The sequence below is a fragment of the Peromyscus leucopus genome, chromosome 4 (assembly GCF_004664715.2).
Source record: "Peromyscus leucopus breed LL Stock chromosome 4, UCI_PerLeu_2.1, whole genome shotgun sequence".
NCBI lineage: Eukaryota > Metazoa > Chordata > Mammalia > Rodentia > Cricetidae > Peromyscus > Peromyscus leucopus.
The window spans coordinates 18,450,844-18,470,937 of record NC_051066.1 but is presented as its reverse complement, the minus strand read 5'-3'; the positions used below and the strand labels follow the sequence as shown (position 1 = coordinate 18,470,937).

The 20,094-nt window shown below is 36.9% G+C and overlaps 1 protein-coding gene across 1 annotated transcript in view; it reads right to left on the bottom strand.

Moving 5' to 3' along the window:
* Window positions 1-375: 375 nt before the first annotated feature.
* The window catches only part of LOC114692724 (zinc finger protein 431-like), a 65,550-nt gene continuing 45,831 nt past the window's right edge, over window positions 376-20,094 (bottom strand). Inside the window, exon 5 of the mRNA XM_037204419.1 lies at window positions 376-525. Coding sequence (XP_037060314.1) covers window positions 376-525 — 150 coding nt within the window. The remainder of the gene's footprint in view (window positions 526-20,094) is intronic.

Genomic DNA, 20,094 nt, shown 5'->3' with positions numbered 1-20,094 from the left:
AGTTGACAAGTAGATATAAAGAACAAAGCTAGGTTTGAAGAGATGGATCAGTGTTTATGAGTGCAAAATGTCTGGTAGAGGACAAAAGTCTAGTTTCCAGCACCATCATCAGGAGCTCCATTACCTCTGATCTCTGTAGGCATTTGTACTTGGGTGATGATAACCACACAAAGATACACATGCACATGCATATAATGGAAATAGAATTAAAATCTTAATGCAGGAAATATCTTACCATTTCTCATTGTTACCTTATTTTCTTATAACCTCATCATCTTGTTCTAAAGGTATCAGTTCTGTGTTTCCTATGTTAGTGTTCAAAACTCTGTATCTCCTAGTTTTGCCTTTTCTCCTTCACATCCTGACAGGCCTGACCTAGAAGTACACCAGCACTGCACTGCTTACCACCACCAACACAGTCATGACACTCTGGGTCTTTGGCTTGTTACCAGCGTTGGGGATCAAAGCCAAACTGGCAACCATGGAGCCTTCTGCTGCCTTCCCTCTAAGGCCATATGCAGGGGGCTGTGGGAATGTACAACAGGTGACAACTAGTGTTTGACAAGTCGACCCACCAGACATAGAACTCCCCGATGAGAGCCCCACTTGGCAAAGCTGTGGGGTCACTGGCTGTGGAAACCAGTTTCTTTTTTTTTTTTCTGTTTGTAACTTTTTCAAATGCCACTGTTATGCCTCCCTAAAAGAAAAGCTGTGGGGTGCTTTCCACAGCGCTTTGGTAGTGTGTTTTACATCTTTGGGCATACTTATATTTGTGGATGACCAGGTTATGGTTTCTGGTTTAAGCTGTATAATTCTGATATATAGAACATTCTTCTTTTCTGACACAGGAAAGTAACGGTCTCAAAGACAGCTAATTTTAGATTTCAGAACAAATTCAATACAGACTCAACTGCCCCTGTAGAATTTACACAAATGCTGATTCCTAGGTGTTGTTTAATGCTAAATCAAGACCAGACTGTTCACATTGAGATATAGCTCCTTGCAGCAGCTCCTTTCTGCACATACCCTGATATCTCAAGGTTCAGCCAATTGTTTACTACTATCTGGGATCCCTCACCAACTTAGAGCTACGGGCATGGGTCAATGTGACATTTCTAGCCTAAGCAAAACTACATGATTTATCTTGTGTTTTGAGAATGAGTAGAGTCCCGAAAATGTAACATATAATTGTCCAGAGTGGGAGTGAGTGGGTGAAAGAGTGTGTGAATAAGAATGAGTGAATAATATAAGACAAGGATGTGTGAGTGAGTGTGAAAGCGCTGCTGCTACGTAAAGCAGCTTTGCCTAGGAACTGTGTAAAGTGCTGTATGGCGAGAGAGCTATAGAAATGAAGTGTTTAACTGTGGCTGTGTGGAGATTTGTAACTGTGTGGAGGCAAGAAAGATGAAGCTGTATAGAAAAGAGATGTAGAAGAGAAATGTATGTAGATGAAAGATGTGTACCCATGTGAAAAATGCATGTATGTAAAGATATGTAGCTGTATGCAGCAGTGTGGAGATATGTAGCTGTGTGTACACAGAAAGAGTCAGAGACCATTCTTACGATGTTGTAAAAGAGCAAGTTATCACCATAAAATGTGTGTGTTTCCTTATTATTTACCCCTCACATAGAAAAAGTCTAGCCCTCAGATATATGAGTTTTTCCTAAGCCTGTGCTGCATTCATGGATTTTCTTGCATTACCCTGGTGGTAGCTGGGGGTTGGCCCACCAAGGTAGCAATAGCCATCCACCTCAGACCCTGATCAGGGCTGCTGCCATTGTTGCCCTATGCTTCAGCCTTGGGTTGGCTGTGGTGGGTCCTGGAGGCAGCATTGACAGTATGTGTGCTCCCGCTGGGGAGGCCCATATCCTGTGCCTTCCTTGCCACCATTGACAGTACAGCCCAGGGCCCTCTCAGTACAGGCAGAAACAACAGGAGGAAGGCCTGAGTTAGGAGCAGGTGAGGCATGGAGCAGCAGTAGAGGCCAGCAGCATCATCTTAACATGACACCAATCACATTGGCTTCCCTGGAAGTTTCTGAACCACCAAAGAGACAACTCCCAGGTCTAAGAGTCTACAAGGCAGGTGCCTGAGACTGTGGGGGCTTCTGCAGTGGTGGCCATGTTTACATTTTGGTGGGAATTGTTTTGAATCTGGAGATTGCTTTTGGTAAGATGGGTATTTTTCTATGTTATTTCCACTGATCCATGAGAATGAGAGATCTTTCTGTCTTCTGATGTCATCTCCAATTTCTTTCTTCAAAGACTTGAAGTTCTTGTCATATAGGTCTTTAGCCTGTTTGGGTAGAGTTACCCCAAGGTATTTTATATTTTTTTGTGGCTATTGTGAAGGATGTTGTTTCCCTTATTGCTTTTTCGGCCCCTGTGTCATTTGTATATAAGTGGGCTATTGTTTGTTTTTTTTTTTTAATCTTGTATCCAGCCATATTGCTGAAGATGTTTATCAGTTGTAGGAATACCTTGGTAGAATTTTTGGGGTTGCTTATGAATACTATCATATCATCTGCATATTTGTTATTGGTCCAAAGAAAAATCTGTCTACTGTTTCTCTCCATTTAATTTGATGTTGAGTGAAGGCTTGCTGTAATTTATCTTTATTGTGTTTAGGTATGTCCCTTGTATCTATGACCTCTCCACAACTTTCATCATGAAGGGATGTTAGATTTTTGTCAAAAGCTTTTTCAGCATCAAATGAGATGCTGAAAAACAGGCTTTTGTCTTTCAGACTGATTATATGGTGGGTTACATTGATAGATTTTCATCTCTGGGATAAAGCCTACCTTTTCACAAGGGAGATCTTTTCTATGTGTTCTTGGATTCTGTTCGCAAGTATTTTATTATCTTTGCATCAATATTAATGGGTGAAATTGGTCTGTAATTCTTTCTTTGTTGAGTCATTTTTTGGTTTAGGTATCAGTGTGATGTTGGTCTCACAAAATGAATTTGGAAATGTTCTCTCTGTCTCTATGTCATGAAATAATTTGAGTCATATAGGTAGTGGCTTTGCTTTGAAAGTCTGGTAGAATTCTTCCCTAAAAGTACATGATTCTGGCTTTTTGTTCTTGCTTTTTTATTTGTTTGTTTTATTTTTGTTTATTTGGGTGAAATTTAATGACTCTTTCCTTAGGTCTATTTAAATAGTTTATCTGCCCTTGATTTAGCTTTGGTAAGTGGTATCTATAAAGAAATTTCTCCATTTCTTTTAGATTTTCCAATTTTGTGGAGTTCAGGTTTTTTAAGTGTGACCTAATGAATCTTTGGTTTCCTGGGTGTCTGTTGTTATGTCTCCCTTTTCATTTGTTCATTTGGATGCTCTGTGTCTGTTTTTCTGATAGTTTAGATAAGGTTTTGCCTATCTTGTTGATTTTCTCAAGGAACAAACTCTTTGTTTCATTAATTGTTTATATTGCTCTTTTCCTTTCAATTTTGTTGATTTCATCCCTGAGTTTGGTTATTTCCTGTCATCTACTCCTCTTGGTATTTGCTTCTCTTTCTTCTAGAGCTCTCAGGTATGCTGTTAAGTTGTTAGTATAAGACCTCTCCAATTTCTTTATCTAGGCACTTAGTTTTCAGAACTTTCCTCTTAGTACCTCTTTCATTGTATCTTTCATTGTATTAAGTTTGGGTACTTTGTGTACTCATTTTCACTGAATTCTAGGAAGTCTTTTATTTCTTTCTTTATTTCATCTTTGACATGTAGTCATTCATAAGAGAGTTATTAAACTTCTATGGGTTTTTTGGCCTTCTGTTTTTCGTTGCAATCCATCTTTAATCCATGGTTGTCTGATAGAATGCAGGAGGTTATTTCAATTTTCTTGTATCTATTGAGCCTTGTTTTGTGGTCAAGTAGGTGGCAAATTTTGGTGAATTTTCTCTGACGTGCTGAGAAGTATGTATATTCTTTTGTGTTTGGGTAAAATGTTCTGTAGCTATGATAGGTCCATTTGGTTCATAATGTCTCTTATCACCAGTAATTCTCTGTTTGGTTTTGTCTGGATGATCTCTCCTATGCTGAGAGTGATGTTTTGAAGTCTCCCACTATCAATGTGTGAGGATCAATATGGGATTTAAACTTTAATAGTATTACCTTTATGAATTTTGGGGCCCTTGTGTTTGGTGCATAAATGCTAAGAATTGAAAAGTCATGTTGGTTGACTTTTCCTTTGATGAGTATGAAATGTCCTCTTTTGATTAACTTTGGTTTCAATTCTATTTTGTTAGATATTAGAATGGCCACACAAGCTTGTTTATTTAGGTCCATTTGCTTGAAAATAATCTTTCTCCAACCCTTACTTTGAGGAAATATCTATCTTTGATGATGGGGTGTGTTTCTTGTATGCAGCAGATGGATTTTATTTTGCATCTATTCTATTAGTCTGTCTTTTTATTGATATTGAGAGATATCAATGGCCAATGATTATTAATTCCTCTTATAATATTAGTGTTGGTGCTGGAGGTAGTGTGTGTTTGTGTGTATTTTTTCTTTCTTAGAGTTTTGCTAGTGAAGGATTTTTTATTACCTAAATTTTCATGGGTGTTGTTAACCTTCTTGAGTTGGAGATTTCTTTCTAGTACTTTCTTTAGGGCTGGATTTGTGGATAGATATTGTGTAAATTTGACTTTATCATGTAGTGACTTTTTTTCCATTTATGGTGATTGAATGTTTTGCTGGGTATAGTAATCTAGGTAGGCATTCATTGTCTTTTAGAGTCTTTAAGACATCTGTTCAGGCCCTTCTGACTTTTAGCATCTCCACTGATAAGTCAGGTGCAATTGTAATAGGTCTGTCTTTATATGTTATTTGGCCTTTTTCTTTAGCAGATTTTTATATTCTTTCTTCATTCTGTGTTCAGTGTTTTGATTAATATATTGCAAGGAGACTTTTTTTCTGGTCTAATCTATTTGGTGTTCTGTAAGCTTCTTGTATTTTTGTAGGTATGTCCTACTTTAGGTTAGGAAAATTTTCTTCTATGTTTTTGTTAAATATATGTATTTATATTTCTGGGTCTTTGAGCTAGTATTCTTCTTTTACTTCTATTCCTACGATTCATAGGTTTGATCATTTCATGGTATTCCAGATTTTGTAGATATTTTATGTAGGTAATTTTTTAGATTTAACATTTCCTTTGGCTGATGTATTCATTTCTTCTATTGTCTTCAACACCTCTCTATGTCCTTTGTATTCTGTTAGTGAAGCTTGCCTCTGTAGATCCTGCTTGCATTCCTAAATTTTTCATTTCCAGAATTCAATAAATTTGTGTTTTCTTTATTACCCTTATTTGTAAAGGTATAAAAAGATGCCATAAGGTATATAAAAAGCTTTCAGATATTCCCCTTCCTATGCTAGTGTGATACTAGGATTTCAAATATTCGGAGAGTTAGCATTAACCAATGGAGTTCTGACAAGCTATTGATTTAGCTCTGGTAAAACAATGATTACTGTCGTCAAAGTCGGAAACTCAAGATTTTAAATTCCCTTTAGTTGTCCTCTAAGCATAAACTTAAAGATGCTTCTCATTAGGTGAAAGATATCTTTCTCCAATCTATATCTTGGTCTCTGGACAGAGGAAAATAGGTTCATGCTTTTTAGCCCATAGTTACAGCTTTTGCCAGCACCGAAAGGTATGAGTCTACTTCAGCTGTTTTACAGGCACCAGTTAACTGCCTTTTCTACAATGGTAGAAATACAATCCAATGGTAATGCTAATATATCTAAAAACTTTTATCTCTTTTGTAAACTAAAATTCATAAAAGCTTCAAGAAATTAATTGTAAGACTTAGATTAACCTGTCCACAGATCAAATGAAAAAGTTTCAAATGTATGAGTTTTCTTAAATTCCTAAATTTTAATGTCTTTCCCTAGTTTATATCTCAGTAGATTTCTACTTGACTGACAGTCACCATCCAGGAAGCATCTGCAAACTACAAGCTGGTGAGCTCTGGACTTACTTAAAGCTAAAGTGATCTTATCCAGCTGGTGTGAGTGCTCCTTGTCCCTTCAGCAGGATCAGCTAATTACATGCTTCTGATAAATGTCCCATTTCCCAGCATTTGACTACCTTTTCAGCATTCTTAGGCCTTGACAACCAAGGATCTAGTTCATCTGGAAGGAGCTTCAAAGGAGAATGAATACATTGTTCCTGCCCCCATAACAATTGCTAAAAAAGGCTAAGTCAAGAACAAACTCCTGACATAGGGGATACAATGTCTACCTATATTGCCAATTGACACGCACAAAAAAAAAAAAGAAGAAGAAAAAAAAAACATGTGTTCAGATTTATCAACATGTAGATTCTTTATCTAATGGTTCAACAAGATAATAAGACACTTGGCCTACTTTATGAGAAACAAAGATATTATCCATCACAGGGTCTTTAGCCCTTCTGATTTCTATTAATTATTGTAGGCTTTTACATGATTGATATAATAACAAATGATAACTCCTATCTGGCTACTATTAAGCTGATGGTTATTAGATCCCATTGTAAACCAGTACCCATCAGGGTCAAGGATTTGACCCAGGATACAACTTCAGTGGAGAATGCTAGACTCCAAGTTAACCTGTAAACACCATCTACCCAAAGACCAGGTAATTTCCTGGTATTCTGGGAATTGTAGTTCTTGAAAAGTAACACCTGGCCAAGGACCATGTACATTTCTGGGATTCTGAAGGTTGGAATTCTTGGAAAATAACAACAAAGCCTCAGGGGAAAAGCATAGTGGCCTATAAGCCCTGACAACAAATGTCTTGAGGCTACACAGCTGGAAAGTTTACAGATGTTATGCCTGACCAAATTCTATCTTGATCAGTAATTAAAATTAATTTTTAACTACCTTCTGTCTCTAATATATATTGGTTTCAACCTTGGAATGAAAGGTTGAGGTGCCTATTTAACATATAAAAGCTGGAGACCTGGATGCTAGGTTCTTCCAGCATCCCTCAGTCCCTACCTGTTACAGTGTATGGCTCACATACCCTGCTCTGAATTTTAAAGACTGACAGTGATCCCAACTTTACTAGCTCCCAATTCAAGACTTTTTGCTCACAATGAGAGACTGTTCACTACATGTGGATTCTTTTCAATCCCCAAGGCCAAGGGCTCATAAAAAAACAAAACAAACAAACAAACAAGTAAAACAAAACAAAAACGTCAAACTCTAAAGGCTCAACTTAAAAAAAAAGAGAGAGAGAGCATCTACAGCTCTAACACACAATGGCTCTAGGCACCCTAAATACTTTCAATAGCTACAAAAACTCCAAACATCCTCCCATCTTGGTACAATGGTGTCACCCTCTGAATAGAATATGGAAGTGACATAAATCCCTCCTCAAAGCAGGAAGGGGTTTTTTGCTTGTGTTTTTCCACAGAACCAATTCTAGGCCTAAAGGCTTTTAGCCAGAAGTGTCTGGTATCACCTGCTGACCAGGATGGCCCACCTTTCACTGACATCTCAGGGACCGAGCAGAGAAAGAACTGACACTCCTTGTGGAGCACTAAGATCCCCTGTAATGGCATCCATTACCTTGGGGGGGGGGGCGCTGTCCAAACCATGTGCTCCTCCAAAACCTCTCTCACTGCTATTTTATTGTCATTCCTTTTTATATTTCAGGCCTGTTCTATCACTTCTCAACCCCCTAATTTTTTCCCCAGCACCACTGCTGGTGTTTTTTTCATTCAGGAAACCTATGATGGCAAGACCCAAAAGATTGGGTCCCTGGACCACCCCAATCAAGAATGCCAACGCTCCATTTTTAATCCTGTCTATCCTACCTCAACCACTGTGATCACCTAAGCCCTTTCTCTGCTTCACCTACTGACAGAGGGGTTAGAAAGGAGAATCAGGCTGCCTCACAGATCAGGACCATTACAGTGGCTGCCATTATAGTCCTGCAAAAATGAACTCAGTTCCCACAGAAATATCAAGTTTCGAAATGAATATAACTGTATTTATTATTATACATGACCCCTGGGATGAAAGATGGAGAACAGGAGTCATGGGAAAATTATGTCCCACCAATTAGGTGGTACATCCCCATGCTGATACTCATATTTCTTGACAGCTAGTGAAGGCCTCCCAGTCCATGCCAACCCATAAAATCTTCTTAAACAGGAACCACATCTAAGAAGAAATGTTCAGTCCACGCTGACTACAGTGTGTTCAATATGCTGCTGACCTACTGCCCCTCACGTCCCACCTTAATGCCTCTAGATGTTTCTTTTGGGCTTATTCACTTTCTCATCCAATGCTTACAGCTGTTCCTGTTAATAACTCCTTACATGATAATTCTTCAGTAGCCCATCTTCTTCAAAAACTCCATGATGTCCTTTTTTTTTTTTTCTGTTACTTCCTCCTCTGCCTTGTGGGTCACTTTTCTAAATGCCATCCCAGGTGCTATTTTAACATCACTGTTACTGAAACAATCTGTTCTAGCTCCTCTGCCTTTCTCTAGTGTCAAGGAACAATTAGTCTTGTGTTAACTCACCATTTACATGTTTTTCCACACTTGTAATGATTATCCTGCAGGTCTACCTATATGAACTTGAGGATTGCCTTGCTACTAGCCATAGCCACAAACAGCTTTGAGTCTCTTCAACGATATAAATGATTCAAATGCTGTTGAGAACAATGTTCAAACATTCAATACAGTTAGTAAAGACATGCTCTTGAGATTTCAACCTACTGAACAATTAAATTGATTCGATAACCCCTTATTTTCCCTGCTCCCACCTCTTATTAGCACCCCCCCCCCAATTATGCTGTGTTTTATTTGATGCTTACTCCCTGCCTTACCCAATTTCTCTGATGACAGATTACCACCATTTCTACCACCTACCAGGTTACGGTCCACTATCAGACCCTTGATGCCTCCAATAAAGGTTATAAGGCTCTCAAAGCCTAATGATGCTACCTCTCCATTATAAAATAAAATAGGAGGAGATGTTGGAGTACCCTGCAGTTAAGGTTGCAGTTCATCGTGTCTGGATAGCTCTATGAGTTTGGTGCAATTATGGAGGTCTCCCTTTCTCAGAAGGATTCCCTTTCTCTGTATAACCTGATCTGGAAAGAGTCTCAAGGCTTAGATGCCTGACCTTATTTGGAGGATGACTTTGCATAGAGCACCCTGGAAACACTGTGTGACTCAGCCCATAAGTTTCCCTTTTTCTTCCTGTATGCTCTGGTATCTGAATCAGTGGATCATTAATGTTTGTAAGTCCTCAATTAGGTCTGCATATGTAAATTAGGTATATTCCCTCCCTTGTTCATTTTCCTCCCTTCCGCCCTGACTGGGGCTGTATAAGCTAGCCTCCTTGCTTCAGTAAAGGAGCTGTCACTCTGAAGGTGACTCCTAGAAGGAAGTTCCTTCTATCATGCTCATAGCCATCTGCTCCCCTAGCTGTCATGGGCCAGTGGTTAACCACCCACAAGGAAAAGGAAGACCAACAATACGCTGTTTAATTTTTTTCTCACATGAAACCATGGTAGGCACAAATTTTCCCCTTTACCACTGATTAAACTCAAGTTGGATTTCCTGGGGCCTGTCTTGATATTGCTTCATTTTGCTTTGGAATCTAGGATCAGAATAGGTATTCTATCCTCGTGGCTTATATATGGTGTGAGTTTCTAAACACATTCTTTTTTTATTTTTCACAACATTAGTGTCAGATATTGAAAGTTATAAAGAGAATTCCATGTTAACTTCACTAAGTATTCTCACATATTACCGTCTCAAGCTGAGTCTTAATTGCTTTTCTTAGTCTGTATAAAACACCCAGACAAAAGCAATGTAAGGAAGGAAGAGTTTATTTTGACTGAAAGTTCCAACATACAGTTGATGAGAGCGTGAGGGCAGGATCTTGTGTCAGCTTTTCATATTACATCTACAAGCAGAGAGACGAATGCTGATATTCAGTATTCTCATTAACTTTTCTTCAGCCCAGGATTCAATCCATGAAATGATGCTGTTCACATTCAGAATCCTCCATAGTCATGCCCAGATGCTAACCTAGTCTAGCTAATCACTAACAGGCATGTACAGAGGCTTCTTTCCTCTGTGATTCTAGGGCATGTAATATTGAGAATCAATATAAGCCATCACACATAGTCAAGGGATAACAACAGGCATTATTGCTCACACAGTACTCCCAGGTAAATTTCAGAGCAAATTTAAATTTCAACAGTATTTATATATATGATTTTACATTCTTAGATATTTGTTTACATATAAAATCTTATATAAATTATATATTTATAATGAAATCTTACATTGAACATTAAAAAACTAGCTGCCAATATTGACAACATATTTGTAATATTTCAGTTTTGAAACATAGTTACAGTACATGAAAAAATGGATAAAATAAATACAGTTTGACAAATTACAGCAGTGGTTCTCAACCTTCCTAAGGCTGCCACCGTTTAATACAACTTCTCATGCTGTGGCAAGCCCCAAATATAAAATTATTTTCAATTTTGTTAGGAGTTTCAAAGTAAATATCTGACATGCAGAATATCTGATATGTGCCCCCTTTGAAAGGGTCATTTGATCCCCAGGTTGAGAACCTGATTTATAGACTGTGTTTATCAAGAACCAATTATTCTGGCTGGGGATGCTGGCTATGTTTAGCTTTCATTTACTAACAGCTTAGAATGAGCATTCTGTTGTTTAACTTAGATTAGTCACTTCATAATGGGGCTTCCAATAGCCTTTCTATGATTTGTTTAGAATACAGAAACTTTGTCTCATGCATTCCCTACCAGTATTTAATTTTTTTTTTTTTTGGTAAACTATACTTTATTACAACAGTAATAGCCACATGGAGAAGGAATATTCAGATAACTGTCACTTCTTCACTCCTCATTTTTGCCATGCTCCGCTCATTCACTTAGAACTAAAAAAGTCACCAAATGTTTTCTTTTTCGCTAGTATTTTGAGCCTTTTTTTCCCTATGAAGTACAGATAACACATTTTCTTTTTTTTCATCCTAATTATAATTTAACCTGGAAACTTACTCCATATGTATTTGTAAAGATGCCCTCATAATCTTGTGACTCAATTTTACATTGTAGTTATGGTTTGTTTGCCTACTTTGTGATGTATGGATGTCTAGAGGATTTTCATAATTTTTGAAAATAAAATGTGTCAGTTCATAACTTTGAATGCACCAATTTTCTTCTCCCTAAAACTGTAACCTTACCTTATATGTTATCGTTTTCTGTGTGTTAGGTACCAACTCCTCTGTGTGTTTTGAATATATCTTCTTTCTCTATGGATGAAGTAACAAGCTTTCACACATGACAGGTATTTTTTGGTGCTTCTCAAAAATAATATTCACCCAATATAAAATCTACTCTTCCTTATATGAACAGCTCTAAGAATATCCTATTTGAATAAATGTAGTATAAGCAGGAAAATCTAATCATTTTAAGAAAAATAAAATAAAATGGATATAGAATTTCCAAAAATGCACTATATACAATTTAACAAATACTAATTATAGATTTATTCATTGTTCAAAATAATCGCTTTTCATTTACATTCAAATATTAATTTTAAACATGTTTTCTTGCATTTTATTGTTAAAACTGTGTCAAACCTTCCCACATTTTGAACCTCAGAACATTTATCCTGCAGCACTGTGGAGGAGGGGCATTAGGGGCTACTTTGCCCAGTGTTATCCCATCGGTTCACACAGACAAAACCACACAGATTTCCTTTTGTAATTTGCCAGCTAAAGTTATAGTCCTGTCCATGTGTGGTGATTGGAAGTAGCTTATCTCAGCCTCACCCTCAGTTCATGTTTATTGAACACCAACAGAGCTCTGTATCAAAACAGATTGTGGATACATTTCACCAAGTGCAATACAGAAGTAATTATACTTGGCATGGTAGGGATGAAAAGATTCATGAGGTGGTACCCATAAATTATTCATTTAAGAAGCTGTAGAGAAATATTTAAAGTGCATATTTATAATTCCTCAAAAACATAAGTAGAAAGGTTTCTCTGAAGGAATATTTTATATTTTGTTCTTACCCTCTATATATTTTGAATAAAAAATTCAGTTATGTTCTTCTAAATGTCTTGCTATGATTTTATACTTCCCTATTTTCCCATCTTTTGTACTGAATATTCTGTTTTTTGCCTTTCTTTGTGTATTCTTGACCTGTTTAATCTTTTTTTTTTTTGTGAACTATCTTTGCTTCAACAAGCACATAAAATACTTTTCTGTTCACATTAGTAAAGAACTTTTTTATAATGGAAGTTTGATTTTTTTGTGTGTGAGGAAAAACGCTTCTTTGTATTTCATGCTTTGACATGTACATAGCAAATAATATTTTTTGTGACATATGAATTTTCAGTATTCATTTATTTTAAATTAACCAAGCAAATGACAGCAGAGAGCTGAAAATCTGGTGTGTACAGCTAGTCACCATTGGATGCATGTAATCTACATATCTTTTTTAAAGAAAAGAATAGGTTATTATCAAAAAGGCTTTGCACTTGATACAATAGTCAAAAACCATTTGCGTAACACCATGCCAGGAAGTACCTGTTTTTAATGAAAATGTCAAGCATATTTTGCAGATGATTTTTCACAAAACCATAAAACTTATTTTCTTGTGTTTTATAAGTAACATATTGGTGTGTATCTGTGTGTGTGTGTGTGTGTGTGTGTGTGTGTGTGTGTGTGTGTGTGTAGGTTAGACAAAAAGTTATTCTCATGATACTGTAAGAATTGTTTCCTTTTTATGGGTTAATCTGTTCTTAGAAACTGAATCCTATTTTTTTTTGTTTCCAATTTATTAAAATCAGCTATACCTGTGGCCTACGGCATCATCATTCCTTCAGACGGTCATGGTAGGGGAAGAGATTTTTTTCTTTTCTTACCTAATTAAAATAAAACAAATGAGCTATAATAGAAATGAAAAAATCACCATAGGATATTTCCTTGGGCTATCAGCTCTCCCAGATGGTCATTAATACCCATATGATAGCACATAACAATTCTCATTAGTTCTTGTTGTGTTCTACATCTTGAAACCAGGAACATTAAATATTTGTAAACTAACTAATGTAAAGAATCATACACACTAATGACTCATTACTGTCTCAAAGATTTATTATTTAGAGCAAAAGAATCCCTGAAATCAAAACAAATAAACAAAATATACATGGAAAGAAGAAAACAAGAAATAAAATTGAGGGTTTTGACATGAATATTATTATAGTCATTCAAATAAATATGAACTGACTGCACATAATGGGTCTTTAACTATTTTTTGTTTTGGAGATATCAGAGAGAGAAGAGTAGAATTCACTGAAAATGAAAGCACAGAATACTCAACTTCAGGGACACAAAAAAATTGGTTCTATGAAACAAGTTCATAGCCCTAAATACAGAAAAAAAATTGGAGAGATCTCATACTAGCAACTTAATAGTACATCTGAAAACTATACAACAAGAATCAGTAGTCACATCCAAGAGGAATAGACAGCAAGAAATAAACTCAGAGCTGAAATCAAAATAATTGAAACAAAAAGAACAATATAAAGAATTGAAACAATTTGTTATTTGAGAAACTGAACAAGATGGACAAATCCTTATTCAAACTAACTAAAAGTCAAAGAGAGAATACCCAAATTAACAAAATCAGAAGTAAAAAAGAGATACATAAAACCTACAACAGGGAAATCCAGAGAACCATAAAGACAAACATAAAAAAAAAACCTATAGTTCACCAAGGGAAAAAATATAACAGGAATGTGTAGCTAGAGTTTTCCTGCCTTGCCCACAGTCAGGACAAATCTTTGTTACCAGCCAGTCCCACAGCCACTCAGACCCAGCCAAATAAACACAGAGACTTTTATTGCTTCAAACTGTATGGCCGTGGCAGGCTTCTTACTAACTGTTCTAATAGCTTAAATTAATCTATTTCTACAAATCTATACCCTGCCACACGGCTCATGGCTTACCGTTATCTTTTCATGCTGCTTGTCAGGGTGGCGGCTGGCAGTGACTTCTTCTGCCTTCCTGTTCTCTTATTTTTCCTGTTAGTCCTACCTATACTTCCTGCCTAGCCACAGCCAATCAGGTTTTATTTATTGACCAATCAGAGCAACTTGACATACAGACCATCCCACAGCACAGCCAAGTGCAGACCATCTCAGACACGTGCTCATGGTCCCAATCATCTTCTATGCGGACCTGCTGGGTAAAGCCACTAGGAACCCAAGAACGGGCTCCCACAGGACATACAGAACATCCCACAGCAGGAAGGGATAGTTTTCTTGATAGGTCTCACTTACCAAAGTCATGTCAAGATTAAATAAGCAATTTATACAGACTTATAACCACTAATGAAATAGAAGAAGTCTTTAAATTCTCTCAATCAAAAGAGCACAGTTTCATATGGTTTTAGCACAAAATTCTACCAGACTGTCAAAGAAGGGTTAACTTTAATATTACTCAAATTATTCCACAACACATAAACAGAAGAAATATTTCCCAATTGATTTCATGAGGCCATAGTTACCCTGATACCCAAGCCACATAAAGATCCAACAAAGAAGGATAATTCCAGACCAGTTTTCCTTTGAACATAGATGCAAAAAAATTCAATAAAATACTTGCAAACTGAATCAAAGAATATATCAAAGAGATCACCCAACATATAGAAGTAGGCTTCATTTCATAATGCAGGCATGGTTCAATATGCATAAATTTATAGAAGTAATACACTATACAAGCAGATTGAATGACAAAACAAAAACAAATAATCTCCTCTTTGGATGCAGAAAATGCCTTTGACAGAATCCAGTACCCCTTCATGATAATGTCCTCGAGAGATTAGGGATATAAAGGATATGCCTAAAAATATTGAAGTCAGTTTGCAGTTAGCCTATAGCCAATATCAAATTAAATGGAGAGAAACTCAAAGCATTTCTACTAAAATCAGGAACAAGACAAGGTTGACCACTCTCTTCATACCTAATCAATGTAGTACTTGATCTCTTGGCTAGAGCAATAAGACATCTGAAGGAGATCAAGTTTATACAAATTAGGAAGGAAGAAATCAAAAAGTATTTTCAGATGATATGATAGTGAAATGTAAAAATGACAAATGGACTGAGAAAGAAATCAAGGAAACAACACATTTCACAATAGCCTCAAGTAATATAAAATATCTAGGTGTAACTCTAACCAAGCAGGTGAAAAACCTGCATAATAAAAAAGTCTTTGAATAAAGTAATTGAAGATTTCACAAGACATAAAGATCTCCCATACCCATGGATAAGTAAGATTATCATAGTAAAAATAGTCATCATGCCAAAAGAAATCTACAGATTCAACTGCAACCCCATCAAAACCCTAACACAGTTCTTTACAGAGTTTGAAAGGACAACTCTCCAGATTGGCTAAGATCAGCAACACAAATGACAGCTCATGCTGGCCAGGATGTGGAGCAAGAGTAAAACTCCTCCATTGCTGGTGGGAGTTCAGACATGTACAGTCAATATGAAAATCAATATGGTGATTCCTCAAAAAATTGGGAATTGATGTACCTGAAGAGTCAGCTATATATACCTACTCCTGGGTATATACCCAAAAGTTACCACATTCTACCACAAGGATATGGTATGCTCAACTATGTTAACCCGTCTTTAATTATAACATTCAGAATATGGAAACAACTTAGATGTTCCTCCACTGAAGAAAGGATAAAGAATATTTATGCAATATATATTTATAGAAGTAATACACTATAATGCAATGGAGATATTACTCCTAGAAATGGATGCAATGGAGATATTACTCCTAGAAAAAAAAAAGTAACATCACAAAATCTGCAGGCAAATGGATGGAACTAGAAAACATCATCCTGAGTGAGGCAACCCAGACACTTATAAGTGTATTATTAGCTGTTAAGTAAAGAATAATGACATAAAAATTCACAGATTCAGAGAAGTTAGATAAAGAAGAGAGGTCTGGGAGGATACACATGGATCCTCCTGGGAAAGGGAAACAAGATAGATTTTGTGGGTGGACTGGGAATGGGGTTGAGGTGGGGATTGGAACAGGAGGTATCAGGTGGGGAAGGGAGGAATGGAAGGAGAGAGTATGGGGAGAGAAAGTTGTAATAGGTGGGCATTTATGGGTTGATATGGAAACTCAGTGCAGTAGAAATTTCTTGGAACCTATAAAGTTGACTTTAACAAGGACTCCTTATAATCTAATTGAAGATATGGAGCCTGAATTAACCATCTTCTGTAACCAGGCTAGTCTCTGTGTGGTGAGGCTAGGACACCAACCAGGCCACAAAATCTATGATCCACAAGCTGCCCTGTCTACAAAATGTACTGTAGCAATGGTGGCTTAGAGCTTGTGTGAGTGGCCAACCAATGACTGATCTAACTTGAGGCCCATACCTTGAGAGGAATCACATGCCTGACACAGCCAAGATGGCCAAAATGAAGATGCTGAATTGCATAGAGACCTAGGGTAGAAACAAACACAACTGAAAAAAATTATATTAATGAAATTATTCCTAATGATATTCTGCTATACTCATAGGACCAATGCCTAAACCAATAGTCATGAGAGAGGCTTCTTCCAACAGCAGATAGAAGCAGATACAAAGACCCACAACCAAACACTAGGCAGAGCTTCAACAACTCTGAAGAAGATAGGGAAGAAGGATTATGGAAGCCAGAAGGTTCAAGGTATCACAAGAAAATGGCCAACAGAATCAACTAAGCAGGGCCCATAGGGTCTCACATAGACTGAATGAGCCAGGGAGCCTTCGTGGGTATGCATCAAGTCATAGGCATACAAGTTGTCATTCTTTAGCTTGGGGTTTTGGTTGAACTAACAACATGAGTGGGGTGTCTCTTATTCTTTTGCCTTCCCTTGGGACCTATTTACCCCTGTTGGTTGTCTTGTCCAGCATTGATATGAGAGTATATGCCTAGTTTTATTGCAATTTCTTATTCTGAGTTTGTTAATATCACTTGGAGGTCTGCTCTTTTATGAAGGGAAACAGAGGAGCAGTGTATCTGGGTGTAATGGGAGGTGGGAGGCATTGGGAACAGTCAGGGCTGAAGTTGTAATGTATTTTATGAGAGAAAAAACAGCCAAAAGAAAATATTATAATTACAATAAAATGGAAGGACAATTCTGTACTTTATATTGAAAAACACACAAATAAACAACAACAACAAAAACCAGGATAGATAAAACAATTCTGAACAATAAAAGAACTACTGGAGATCTCATCTTTGTTAATTCCAAATTTACCATCGATCTATTTAATAAAAACCACATGGTGTAAGTATAAAAACAAACATGTTGGTTAATGCAATCAAATTGAAGACTTAGACATAAATCTACACACCTATGGACAACTGATTTTTGAAAAAAGAATACAGAAGCACACACTTAAAAAAAGGAAACATCATCCACAAATGGTGCTGGTAAACATGGATATCTACATGTAGCAGAATGCAATTAGATTCATTCTTATAACCCTGCACAAACCTCAAGTACAAATGGATCAAAGAACTAAACATAAAACCAGATGCACTGAACCTGATAGAAGAGAAATTCAGGAATGCTTGAACTCATTGGAACAAAAGACAACTACTGCACTAAGACCAACAATTAATAAAGGGGACCTCATGAAACTGAAAAGCTCTGGAAGGCATAGAATACTATCATTTGGACAAAGAAGCAACCCACAGAATGGAAAAAGATTTTTACCAACTTCACATCCAATAGAGGGCTAATGTTCAAAATATATATATTAAAAAAAAAAAAACAAGGAAACTGGAAATCAAAAAACCAATTAATTCAATTTACAAATGGGGTACAGATCTAAAGAGAGGGTTCTAATTAGAGAAAAATGAGAAAAATCAAGTGACTGAAAAACTCTTAAAGATATGTTCAACATCCTTAGCTATCAGGGAGATGTAAAAGAAAATATTTCGAGATTCTATATTACTTCTGTCACATTGGCTAAGATAAATTGTGGTGATGTTTTATCTGTTTACCCCAATAAAGTTTATCTGAGGATCAGAGGAAAAAGTCAATCACAATAGTAAACATAGAGGTCAGGCAATGGTAGCACATGCCTTTAATCCTATCACTCAAAAGGCAGAGATCCATCTGGATCCCTGTGACTTTAAGGCCACACTGAAACCAGAACCCAATGGGGTGGTACACACCTTTAATCCCAGCACTAACCATAAAGGTCTAGAGGACTGTATAGGCAGATAGGAAGTAACAAATCTGGGCAGGAAGAGAAAGTGATATAACTGGGCAGAGAGAGGAAATGAGATTGCAGAACAAAAAGGCATATAGGCATGGGTAGACAGGAAGTAGCTCTCCTTGGCTGAGAATCTCCAAGTGCTGAGAAAGTGGCTGGCTTCTTTCTGCTTTTCTGATCTCTTGGTTTTAACCCCAATATCTGGCTCCATATTTTTTTATTAATAAGACCATTTAGCACTTTGTCTTATAGTGCCCTGTTCTTTTACAACCTGAATGGTCAGTGACTGTTCTTTATAATACTTTCTAATATTATTCTCAGAAACATACCTTAATTTATGGTTTGTTTCTGAGATGGGAGAATGTTAACTGAGTATTCCATTGCTGCAATAAATCATGTCCCCATAAATTCATTTTTATGTTAGCCACAAATAGCTTTAATTTTCCTCTTTGTGCTTCTAGCCCTATACATTCAACCTGCTCTGTTCTACCTGAGATAGCATTCCAATCCCTAAAAGATGAACATTTACCCCCTGAAGAGGCCAATTTGGATGCCAAGGTTCTGGTGCAATTATTGTTACATCGACAACTGTATCTGTAAGACCTTCAATGACAAGTCATTTATTTGCATTTTTAATTTTGGTCTTTGCTCACATACAGAAGTTTGCCAAAATAATCACTTTATATTTTCTCCTGAATTTTTTGTTCTCTCTTCTATAGCTGTTCTATCATCCAGAGCAGTATGGTTTCTTACAATAGGCATTAGGTTCTTTAAGTGCTCTGGGAAAGAGTTTCCTCCATGATGACAGGAAACAACTGAACCAAAGCCCATCATGGTGTTTCCCTGTGACAAAAGGTTATCTTGATTGTCCTTTGTTGACCTATATTTATTAGTCTAATGCCTGCCTTTGAAACACCTTCTGCATATTCCAGAAGGGAGGGGCATTCTATTGGAATTATTCTTAGAAAAAAAGAATGTTTCTAGGAATGCCCTGTTTACAATCCCCTTTTTAGGTGACCTTGTTTACTGCAATTGAAACACCTGATATCTAGATTTTTCTTTAAGCCACTGGAAATCACCTCTCCTATCCAAGCATCTCCATGGTCGTGAGATTCAGTATTGATTGTATCTCAAATCCATTCCTCCAAGGGTGCTGATCTTGCCTTTGATGGCCTCATTACTCTTTTGCATTGTGCATTAGTATTTTCTTCCTTCCTTCCTTTCTTTCTTCTTTTTTTTTTTTTTTAATTTTTGGTTTTTGGAGACAGGGATTCTTTGTTTAGTTTTGATACTTTTCCTGGAACTCACTCACTCTGTAGACCAGGCTGGCCTCAAACTCACAGCTATCTGCCTGGTTCTGCCTTCCAAGTGCTGGGATTCAAGGCATGTGCCATCACTGCCCGGTGTGCATTAGCATTTTCAAAAGCCACAGATTCAATTAATATTAGTCAAGCTTCTGAACTTGGTATCATTCTATTTACTGCTGAAGTCAATCTTTGTAAGAAATCAGTGAAGGTTTCTTTTGGGCCCTGTATAACATTAGCAAATTACTCAGTTTTTTTTCCTACTTCCTCAATTCTGTCTCAAGCATTCAAGGCTACAAAGTGTGGCATGAAGCCAGGGTGTGGTTATCAGATAAACATTGCCTTTGTTCATTAGCATAATCTCCCTCTCAAAGAAGTTGTTCTTGGAAGATTTCTATACCTCTATTCCCACTTTGTTATTCAATGATCTTAGCCTCATCTTTCCACAAGTTCCTCCCCTATAAATGAGGACCAGGCTCCAAGACTGCTATAATCAAGTCTCTC